The sequence below is a fragment of the Patella vulgata genome, chromosome 8 (genome assembly GCF_932274485.2).
Source record: "Patella vulgata chromosome 8, xgPatVulg1.2, whole genome shotgun sequence".
In the NCBI taxonomy this organism is placed as follows: Eukaryota; Metazoa; Mollusca; class Gastropoda; family Patellidae; genus Patella; species Patella vulgata.
Genome location: NC_065886.2, coordinates 53,575,091 through 53,587,594, shown reverse-complemented (window position 1 = coordinate 53,587,594; position 12,504 = coordinate 53,575,091). Strand labels below are relative to the sequence as shown.

Below are 12,504 nucleotides of genomic sequence, written 5' to 3'. Positions count from 1 at the left end.
CCTCGTGGGTTTTCTCCGGGTCCTCCGGTTTTCTCCCACTGCTACGCGCAAGCGAATTTTTGAAATAAAATTAAACCATGTGTTAGTCCCGAAATGACCTAGTTTGTGTTGAGTGGACGTTAACACACTCTCTCTCTCTCTCTCTCTCTCTCTCTCTCTCTCTCCAATGTCGTAATTTTGTCAACCAGGTTAGAAAATGAACAAGATGACTTGTCATCAACATCCCGCGCCCTTGCACTTGTTTGGAAGAAATAAGGAAAAGTAACTTGTTTATGCTATTGGTAATCAATATAAAAATGTATCAGATTTCACAAACAGTGTCACTGGTCCTAATATTGTGGCCCTGTTTAGTAGATATTGCTCTCTATTTCTGAAAACTAATGACTGATTGATATTTACTAGAAGATTTGAGATAATTTATGAAATTAAGCTCTGGTTTTAAAAATTAGACATGACTACATAGAAAATAGAGATATTTTGCAAGTGGAGGGAACTGGAGCTTTAGACAAATCTCATATTCCGACACATGGAATATCAATTCACAGAATTTGTACACCAAAAACTAAGTAAAATTTGTTTCCATGAAAACACAAAAAATATAAATCTCAGAAATTCCTAAATAGCAAAAGGCACAACTACTGTAATAGGTTGATGTGTGTGCAAAGTTTCAGAAAGATATCTTGAACGGTTTATGAGATATGCTCCGGAAACACCAAAAACTAAGTCAAATTTGTTTCCATGGAAACACAAAAAATTTTACAGCAAAAACTAAGTCATTTTTGTTTCCATGGAAGTTTCAGAAAGATATCTTGAACGGTTTATGAGATGTGCTCCGGAAACGAAATCGGACGGACGGACGGACGAACCCCATTTCAATATCCCTCCCTAACTTCGTTCGGCGCGGGATAAAAATGAATATAAATCAGGGATAAGACCTTTCTTCAGCACTGTAGTTCAAGTATGGTTACTCCTCGAAGCACTGAGCTTGATGCTCCTACACCAATCGGTCTAGGGAAAACACTGAGCTTGATGCTCCTACACCAATCGGTCTAGGGAAAACAATCTGATTCAAATACAGATCCAATTTCGTTCACTACACTAGGATCTGGAAGAGTTTTTATAATACCCGCGTTCTGGATGATGTGAGGGATTAGCCAATGAAACGGTCTGTTACGGCGACTTCTTGGCCTGCTCTGCACGGACGGAACTGGGGGGTAAACCCCTAGAAACGTCAACGCTGATCGGTTTGTCAAATTCTGACGTCATATGGTCGAAAGTCGCTCGTATGAAACCATTGTAATAATATTGCTAGAATTTTTGCTCTTGAAATTAATGGTGGCAGTATATTTCATTAATTAATATCTTTGGCAAGTTGGTAGATTCCCACATATGTAGAATTGTACTAAATCAACTCAGTCTGTAATTGACATATTGTTATATAAAAAAGAGCTATTTAGCCAAAACAGGTGTCAATAATTTACCACCAGATAACATGTGAGTGGAATTATTCTAATTGCATCATTTGGCATAAAGTAACCAATCATATCGTTAATTGCACAGGTTCAGGGCCATGAACAGGCTTCCTGTGCATGGTAAACGTGAGTGCTATATAAGATATCTATGGTAAACTTTTAAGTTAGACTACCATTAGATTCCAGAGCGGTTCCATCTGAGTTTCTAGACAGCCGCGAGGCTGGCTAGGGTTGAGATATGGTTTTAGCTAGTATTGTTATCTATTATGCTTGTATCCATATGTATTCGGTTATGCTATATAAAATGTAGAAGCGAATTGTTGCATTGTTATTCCTGGTAAGACAAACGTCTTAAGAAACTGTAAGAAGTAAATACACAACGTGAAGCAGAAGTAAAGACAGCCAGAGACAAATTCTAGACGATCACAAGGCTACAGAAATATGTAGTAAGAAAAGATGCATGGGTCGTATGTAGGATGTGGCGACTGGTTTTCCGACATATACGCCCGCTCTCCACGTCTGACAGAAAGGCCCATGGTGCTACACCATGGCGCGATCTTCAAGTACAACCGGTCAGATCTTCGTGTAGTGTAGGCCATCGAAAGTATAAAAACGAAACGAAATAAAGATGTGTATTTTAATCAGATTGTAGGGAAAATATCTTCGATGAGAATAACCTTGATTAAATAATAAGACCAGTGCCTCGATAATCTGATTCTTTCAAAAAATATCACGGTATTTTCTGTATTATGCTCTTTTAGCAGCAGATCGATCTGGAAACGATCAATTACGATCTGCGCAGTACTAAAAGCACGCTAAAAAGAAATGTCTTTTCGCCAAGATGAATTGGAGAAACAATAGAAAATGCTCACCAGAAGCTGAGGTCGCCGAGCAGTTATGCTCTAAACAACACATACATATGCATACAGATCTTTCTATAATTGAAGCCTTTATGGTGGAAATCGTTGAAAATCAACAAGGTTATCCTTTCTATAGCTGGCTATCGACAGTGATTTTTACTATCGATAATCGACATTGAAATGTCGATGGATAATCGATAGTATCGTAACAAACTTATTTTTACGGTAGTAACCTTACCAAGACCGGATTACGTGTTTAAAAGTCAAAACCATACGATGTTGCGATAGATGTTTTTTTGTTCTTCTAATCAATAATAAACTTTCTCATATTACATATATAAATTGTTGTTTATTTTTAAAATAATGTAGCATTGGTTCCGAATGCAGAAATACCGTATGTGGAGAAATCAAACTAAAATGAACACAAGTCGATTCAAAACACTGCGTACGTGAGCGCGACAAATACCAATATGGCGGAAACTTCGTTGTCGATTCGCATGCCAAAAGCAGTGACAAATTAATAAAGAGCTTGTTATCACGAATTCGTAAATTGTTTATTAATTTATTAAAATAATGTAGCCTTGATTCCGAATGAAGAAATAAAAGCGTTTTGTCATCCATGAGTGCTAAGTCATTTGCACTTTATCATTATAATAATGAACAGACGAATTCTGAAAGCGGGAAAACTGTTGTCATCTCATATCATGCACCTCCAAATATTTCAATGACATTCCTCGTCTGTGCTGTCAATTAATTAAATGAAATCAAGTAATATGGGGTTGAAGGTCTTGTTTTTTCTGCCCCAATCGGGTAATGAAGACAGCTAATGAAGATCGACATACGCCTGGGACCCGGGCTCTTATTCACGAAAACTTAAACTAAGTTAAAACCGAAATTTTAAGAAATATTGCAACTTCATTGGATATATGCAAATTGATTTTACTGGTCAGCCATGCAATCGAATTGCAGTATTTCTTAAAATTTCGATTGTATCTTAGTTTAAGTTTTCGTGAATAAGGGACCTGTTGTTCAAAGCTCCATTAACTTTTAACGACTAGTTAACATGGAGTTAACGGGTCATTAAAGGCTCAATACCACTCTTGTTGTAACTGAATAATATGTCCCAATTTTTATTCTGGTCAACAAATTGTACTATTTTAGAATATTTCAATTAATTGATGAAACAAATTTCATCTTAACACACCTTATTTAAAAATTTTGAAAAATTCAACATAATGGTTTGAAACGTCTAACGTAAACCTTTTCAAATGAAACTTAGATTTAAAAATATTTTCGAACCCTCTGGACAAGTAAAATAGGATGTAATGGATAGTTTACACAACAGGTACGTAGGACACTTAAACATCCAGTACTTAGATAGAGATATTATTTATTTTCTGGAGCTTTCAAGCCAGCAAGAGTGTTATTGTCCCTTTAACTTTAACGGGGAGAAAGTCTGTTGTTGGAAGCCCCGTAAACTTTAACATGGAGTTAACTTGCCGTTATGTTTAACGGAGGTGTTGGGCTCCGTTATCTGTTTAACAATGGAATTAGCTGACTGTCAGTCCAAGTATACCCTTAATAAAAAGTCGTCATAGATTACCCGTGTAGTTTTCTATAGAACATTCTGAAGAGTAGGGCGATGTGGGGGGGGGGGGCTATTTCATGGCTACGTTAACATTTAATATAGATGGAAAAGTTGTATCCGAAACATTAACGTAAACGGATTGTAATGATTAGTTTCGCTTTACATTTATCTTTTTAAATTAATCTTAGCCTTTTATAGTTCCAACTTAGTTAGAACCCGCGGTATTTCTACCATAAATTTCACAGTAAAAAAATATAACTTTTAAAATAATTGACGTCTCCTAAAAGTTTTTAATAACTGATAACATAATATAATATATATTAAAAAGTGTAATCAGATGTGATGTTGCCAAGCATGTCGTCATGGACAATGATAAGCGTGAGTATAAGTACTTTGCTTACGACTTCTTAAAGTGTTACCGATATTATAATGGTGGGGTCAAGGGGCCAACCTTTAAACAAATGCATTCCTTAAAAACTTAATCCACCCCACTCGAAGGTAAATGTTGGGTGATTCTGAAATGTGTTTACACAAATTTCCAATTATAGGTTTCTTCGTCTACATCAGTGGTATTTAAGGAGTTGCTTATAGTTAGCTTATCTTCAATACTGATCGAGTTGGATCTTCTGGTCCTTGTAGACATAAGAAATAGAGTTAAAAACAGGATATCCTGGTTAATACTAACTGAATATACCCCCGTGCCTGTCCGTACAGGCATTTTGAATGATTCGATAAGATCAAAAACCATGCTTGGTCATTAGATGTCAGTAGAAGGTGTGCCGTATATGCAAGGCCTAAATGAATATTTTCCAGGCGGATTTGATGTCATACACATATCTAAAAACAATTCACCAAACCATTATAAAGGGCCATTATGGGAGATTAGATAAAGAGTTGACAGTTCTCGCTATAATTGTTAAATAATAGGTAACGTAAATAGAATATGCTGAAAATTTCAGTTAAATCGCTCCACTCTGAACCGAGATGCCAGCTTTTAAATTTCAGGCCTAGCCTCGATCATCATCACTAAAGTCGGTACGATAAAAAAAAATAAAGTCTCGATCATCCATCACAAATTGTATTCAAATCCAGTAAATATCGCAGGCTGGCGATGTCATAGAGAGTTGTTTATGGTCCGGATAAAGTAAATTTAATTATTGTCTAATTAATAATTTAGATAACATTTCAGGCCTAAAGAAAGATTTAGCTCTTGCATAATGTATGTTTAACCGACACCTACGTATAATTATAATCTTTATCGAAATTGTGCAATATTCGTTTTGTATATCACCCCAAATAATCTAAAGATGTATATCATTGGTTTACTACTTCGTAATAACGCAGTTTTTTACAATTATTTATCAAAAGGCAGGGCAAAACAGAAGTAGGGCAGAAAACTGATCGTTAACCCAAACATAATGTAAACAGTTAACTAAGTCTCACAAGAAAGGTCGTAAATTTTATTTTACTGATAATCTTTCAAAAATCCCCGATACATATTGTTAAATGATAATATAGACAATGATAAGAAGATTTCTTTTATCTCATTTATTTCTCCAGTAGAGACAATAAATAATCGATTTGAGGATTATATCTATATTAAAGTTGAGTGATAGGCAACACAACACTCCACTTAATAGCCTTCACGATAATCCATTTACCACATGACAATTAGGTAAATTTATTTCCAAACCAAATCTTTTAGGCTTACTTTTTAACTTTTACTTTCATCTACCGTGGCTTGTGAGAGGAATATAATTAGGTAAATTTATATTTCCCAACGCAATCTTTAAGGCTAATTTTAACTCTTACTGTGGCTTGTGAGAGGAATATAAGTAGGTACAAGTTTAAAGTTTTGTATAGTGCCCATTATATAAGACAAACATATTATTCACCGTTGACAACTTGACTTGGGATAATTTTAGTACAAAAAGTGTTTATTTTTTTCATTCTCGTAGACTTAAAGATACATTATGGGAGATTTTAATAGAGAGTTGGCCATTCTTGCTATAACAGTTCATCAAAAATAGATGATGAAAGAGGAATATATTGAAAATTTCAGTCAAATTACTTTATTCTGAACAAAGTTATCACTATTGTAATTTTTGACTAGAATGGGAGTCAATTTCTCTCTTCACCGTCTCCGAGAATATACAATCGTTTCATTTACAGGCGTTAACTCCACCTACATAATCTCAATTATCAAGTAACGTTTTCAGTGGCTGTGGTTTGAGACGAGGTTGCAATTCAATTCGTTTCACATTTATTTTTACTACAAATTAAAAATAAGACTTTTAATATATAATAGATAAGAATGGACCAAATCAATGAGGCATAATTATAGCCGACTTCTTGTTAGCCTGCGTGTACTCTTGTACTGTAACTGGTAGGCCTGTGTAACTCCCGAACAGTGATCCAATGGAGCTGCAATTCAACTGGGGTGATGTTAGCTGCGATGTTTATCAATTTCTATAATTTTTCTGTAAACGCAAGTGACAAAAGAGCGTAGCCTATAATACCGACATCCAAACACTCATTTTAACAACAACTAAACATAATATCAAGGCCGTATACATATCGAACTTTCAATCAAATTGACTGACATGCTGCCTAGGCTCGCTCAACAGCGGTCTCGCTTCATACAATCTATCATTTAGCCTCGATCTAAAATTATTTCCGGGAGTATGACGTCAACGTAACAGTTAATCTCCGCTTGCGACGCCATTTAAAAATTTAATCAATCAACGAAATCCTGTTTAAATCCAAGCCGAATCCAAGCCATCCGTGGGTCTACAGAGTTGATTTTGTTCTTGTTGTGTAAATATAGATCTAACTTATAATTTCTATGACATCTGAAGCCTAAATAAAGACTTGCAATAATCAGATTTAGCTCTTGCATAATGTATGTGATGCAATGATCCTATTTTGTTTCACTTTTTTATTGTTCAAAATTTTGTTTTACTTGTCTTCACTGCACTGGGATTTGGAAGAGTTGTTATATAACCCACGTTCTGGGTGATGTGAGAGATTAGCCAATGAAACAGTCTGTTACGGCGAGTTTTGGACGTGATACGTGCACGGAACTGTGGGTAACCAACTAGAAACATCAACGCTGATTGGTTAATCAAATGTCTGACGTCATAGGTCAAAAGCTGTTCGTATGACATCTGACGCGACCTTCCACTATAACCAGTCAGATCTTCATGTAGTGTAGGCCATCGAAAGTATAAGAAAAGGAAACGAAATATAGATCTTTATTTTAATCAGAATGCGAGTCAAAAGGTAATCACTGAAGAAAGAACAACGTAATTTACAATGTAAATATACTCAACAATCCTCCCAGGCATTAAGAAAAGGCACAGAGAAATTTTTTCTACTCGGAAAGTAATTTTGCGATTTCTGAGCAGAAAATTTGGAATTTCGACAGTGTTAGACTTTATGCCCCAAACAACAATTCCACCAAGTTATTAATTATCCGGGAACTTTAATTATCATGAATCGGATTCACAAGATTCGAAGGTTAAAAGGTGAATGAAAAGATGGCTCCAAACTTTACTGAATTTCAATAGGATTCCTTCATATTCCCCAATGAACAATCCTGCTAAAACCTTAATCACACTCGATGCGGAACGAGTATATTCCTGGATATTCTAACTGCAATTCGAGTTCATTTCTAATATTCGGGCCCAACCTTATGGCCGCCATCCGAATGTTTTGCTTACGCAAGCTACATCAAATCCTGCCAGAGGCTTGCCCAGTGCTTACAAGAACAAGTCAGGTGGACCACCTGACAGTGTACGTCACAATTAAATGTGGACGTATAAAAACTGAAGCGGTATGAATAATTCGACACCAATCCCATTAATGAAGTTTCGAACTACTTTCGATTACGACCAATCCCTACCGCATGCCTTCAACAAGTTATCATTTCGTAGGCATGTGTAAATTGTATAATAATAGATACCGAAGAATTATAACGAGCCTTTTATCTTAACATGATCTGGTGACGCTCAGAGGAAAAAATAACAGTTTACTATAAAAAACCAATTAAAATCTATTTCATTAGACTTTCTGACTGTTTAGATTTTCTGGTTTGTTATCTCTTAGAATAATTGAAAATGTATTGACAATAAAGTAAAAATTGACAAGTCATTTATTAAGTAAATATAGATAGTATTGTTAACTACGTCTCATTAAAAACTATGTTCGTGTGCCATAGTCTGGGTATTATAACAAGGTATACATCCCCCAGTGTTGAAATGGGATTAAAATAAAATAAATTTAACCATTTAACGTCAGCTTAAGTACATTCCTTGTTTAAATCAAAAACCTGTACCCATTTTCTTTAATCTCCTTGTCACTTTATGATAATAAATATTCGGGCACATGTAAAATATATCAACTTCGGTTTTATTGAGATATACTTTAGTATTATATTAAGACAACGTCTTTATGATATCTGAACAGTGGGCTGGCAGTTTTCATACGCCCCCATTTATTTCTAAATCAAAAGGGATTGTTCTTCGGGTCGTAAATTATGGAAATGTTTGTTACCGATTTGACGACGTCTTTACGATATCTGAACAGTGGGTTGGCAGTTTTCATACGCCCCCATTTATTTCTAAATTAAAAGGGGTTGTTCCTCGGGTCGTAAATTATGGAAATGTTTGTTACCGCCTCGCTGTAATCGTGGAGTCATTTGCCGAAGTTATCAACAGCGGATTTATCTGTTTATGTTTTGACTTCTTGTAACCATGATACGGCACGCGGTTCTCGATCAAATTCCCAGTGGAAAATCAAATGTTTTAGCGAATCTATTAATTTTAGAACCTCAAGAAATTGTTCCAAGTATCATGAATCCCATTAAAATACAGATCTACATGTATATTTCGTTTGGCTTTTTTATACTTTCGATGGCCTCTACTACATGAAGATCTGACCAGTTGTACTGGGAGGTCACATCAGGGGGTCATACGAGCGGCTTTTGACCCTATGACATCAGACATTCTCGGTGTATACCCACAATACCGTGCAGAGCATGCCAAGAAGTCGCCGTAACAGGCCGTTCCATTGACTAAATCCTCTTATCAACTAGAACTCAGGTTATATAACAACTCTTCTAGATCCTAGTGTAGTAAAGACAAGTAAAACTATAAAATGTAAAACGAAATAGGATGTGTGTTTTAATCAGATTGAAGAGCATGTCACTGGGATGGGGTGGCCAGGCGAGGTTGGGTGTCACAATTTATCTGTAAATCATTTCTATGACGGTGACCATAGATCTGTAAATTACATTTTTTCTGATAAGTTGCTACTCCTGAAGGTCCTGTAGCTATTCCATAAGTATACAGGCCAAATTAATTTCTGGACTATCTGAAGTTGTTCAGTATCTGGAATGGTGCTTTGATGTAATAAAATTTTTGAATAAAAATTAAAATCCTAGTGCTGTCGTCGGTTGTAGCTTATTCCAACACTAGCAACCATAACTCGTAGTTTTAAATCCGCTAATCGCCAGTTTCGGATCAATATTTGATTATCCATTATTAAAGATACAATTAGACCTTAGACCTTTATTTACGTGACAAGTTCAAAATCAACCCTGTAGACCCTCGGGTGGCTTGGATACAGCTTGGATTTAAACAGTCGTCCATTTAAAATTAAATCAATAAATGGCCGATCAAGCTAAAGTTTACCGTTAGTCACTGACGTCACTACCGGAGTCTGTCGATGAAAGGCCTGTCAACCAAGGGTATCATAGCCACTGAGAATGTTACTTGATAATCGAGAATATGTGGGTGGAGTTATCGTCTGTCAATCAAATGATCGGCAATTCTCATAGACGGTGCGGGAACAGTTGATGCATATTTCTAGTCCAAACTTCCAAAAGTGACAACTCCGTTAAGAATAAAGTGATTTGAGTAAAATTTTCAATATTTTCTTTTTTTATCATCTATTTTTGAATTATTATAGCAAGATTAACCAACTCTTTATTAAACTCTTAACTAATGTATCGTTAATATACTCAATTTTATTATTTAACATTTAATTAAGACTAGGGTCTCTATAAGCAATTCAAGTGTGTACAGATACAGGTACTAACTTCACGTATATTTACTTAAATAATAAAATATAATATCTTCTCTAAATAATAATCCATGAATAAATCTGTTGTATGGCATTTTCAATATATTCACCTTGTTCATTCATTGAAAATAAAAATAACAATATTTTGTGAAATATTATTAAATGTTCTAATGTGGATCAAAGATTTTTCTTTATGGCAGTGACTATTACAAAAAGAGTGCAATTATGCTCAGTTTGCAATTTATGTGTAAGATGCCAGGATGTGGATCGAGATGTAACTTTGTTTGGGCTATGTCCCTGAAACCTTTAGAGATGTAATGGAAAAGGGGCATTTGTCTTCAATAAGTAAGGAATATTTGTTAATTAGTATTGCTTTTCTGTAACTTATTTTTTAACATATATGTGGATTAAAAGGAGAGAGAGAGAGAGAGAAATGGGGTTTAACGTCCACTCGACACAAACTAGGTCATTTCGGGACTAACATGGTTTAATTTTATTTACATTATTCGCTTAACAGAGAAGGCTAAAAATCACCCCCCACCAACTATGATTTGTAGACTAACCTTTTCTTGTAGTATTTTCGTCTCCGTGTAATAATCTATTGGTTGTTTAGCGTACGGAAGATCTTCTTTACCATTTAATATATCTTTACCTTCATAAACAACGCTAGCACTGCTAGTTAACACAAACCTCTGAAACCACCAAATATTATATCATCGTAGAAACAAAGAAATATAAGAATAAAAATACATAGGTAAAGCCTTTCTATTAAAACTACAAACAACACTAGCACTACTAGTTAACACAAACCTCTGAAACCACCAAATATTATATCATTTTAAAAACAAAGAATATAAATACATAGTCAAAGCCTTTCTATTAAAACTAAAACTAAATCTGCTCAAAGGACAAACGAATAATTGTATATAAAACTGCAATCTGATTAAAATACAGATCTATTATTTCTCTTCGTTTTTTTATACTTTCGATGGTCTCAATATCATCCAATATCATGAATTGGGAGCCACGGTGGCTGGGTGGTTAAGACGCTGGCACGCTAGCCTGGAGGTCGGGTGTTCGATCCCTGCATTGGCCGAGAAAGTTCATCTGGATTTTCCGACATGGTTTCCCCTTGTCAGTGGTGCAGAACGGAGGGCCTGAGAAGGGACAGCTGTCTAGTCCTTCGGATGAGACGAAAAACTGAGGTCCAGTGTATATATTAGAATGCACGTAAAAGATCCCTTGGCGTTGGAATTCGATATAAGAGTAGACGATAGTGCCGCTACCAGGGCAAAATTTCCCTCATATCACACTGTATGGCGTATGCCTGTCTTCATTAGCCCAGTATAGGAACAGAACAGTAGGACGTTAAACCCCATTTCATTTCGTTTCATGAATTTCTGAGTAAAGGGAGATAACTAATATCAGTAACTATTGATGTGATTGTACTAACCAAGAATAATATTTAGATAGTTATTGTCAAGTTAGCAAGCTATTCACAACGCAGAGTTTTGCTTAGAGTTATCTTGATTATTGTTACTGAGGTAATGCTTTTCGAGAGTGAGAGAGAGAGAGAAATGGGGTTTAACATCCACTCGACACAAACTACAGTAGGTCATTTTGGGAATAACATATGGTTCAATTTTATTTTCAGTAATTCGCATGCACGTAGGGGTTTTTAGCAGTGAGAGAAAACCGGAGGACCCAGAGAAAACCCATGAGATTGGACAGCGACCCTACTTCTTGTCACGTTCAACCGGGGAATCGAAACCACGCCAGTTGACTCAATCATAGCCCTTATGATACAGCTTGCACGCACTAACTATTCAGCCACCCAACCCCCCCATCATGCTTTCATAAAAAAATCTGTTTGCCTTGGTGTGAGATACAGGAAACAAACAAATTCTTATTATTAGTAGACCTAATAAGGAGACCTAATTTGTCAGATGATATCAGTATTTTGATCCAACACTATCTCGGGGCAACTAGTTTAATACATGCATACCTTTATTCCAACTTCTTTACATGCTGCAACAATTGTTTTGGTGCCTTCAAAGTTCACCTTGTAGAAAAGAGCTTTGTTATTACTTAGTGGTGATGGGGTGGCACAATGGAACACAATATCAACACCTTCTAAAGCTGGTAATAAATCCTGAAAATTGATCATTTAGAGTTTAACATGTAGCTTTGATCATCATTAAAAATAAAATGAAAGGTTATTTCAGGACTTGCAGAGTTCATTATTTTACAAGTTATGATCCCACCATTGTTCGATTTAGTAAGCCCTCCCAGGAGAAATGGCATTTATTACCCTATTCGGAAATAGTCCATGCCGTGCACCCTCCAAAAAGGCCAATCAAATCATTTAGAAGGCTGATATGCATGTGGAAATGTTACGATACAAATAATTGGGCTTTTCATGACTGATCCCGACTGAGACATAAATGATTTGTCACATTGGATAATATTTTAACCATATTATATCGAAATGGATTCACAC

General features: G+C 35.7%; 1 protein-coding gene across 3 annotated transcripts in view; it reads right to left on the bottom strand.

Moving 5' to 3' along the window:
- The window catches only part of LOC126831148 (sterol-4-alpha-carboxylate 3-dehydrogenase, decarboxylating), a 31,153-nt gene that overhangs the window by 16,622 nt on the left and 2,027 nt on the right, over positions 1 to 12,504 (bottom strand). For all 3 annotated transcript variants that reach the window (XM_050561825.2, XM_050561824.2, XM_050561823.2), the window contains exons 3-4: positions 12,010 to 12,156; positions 10,568 to 10,696 (exon numbers count right to left, since the gene is read on the bottom strand). In XM_050561825.2, coding sequence (XP_050417782.2) covers positions 10,568 to 10,696; positions 12,010 to 12,156 — 276 coding nt within the window. The remainder of the gene's footprint in view (positions 1 to 10,567; positions 10,697 to 12,009; positions 12,157 to 12,504) is intronic.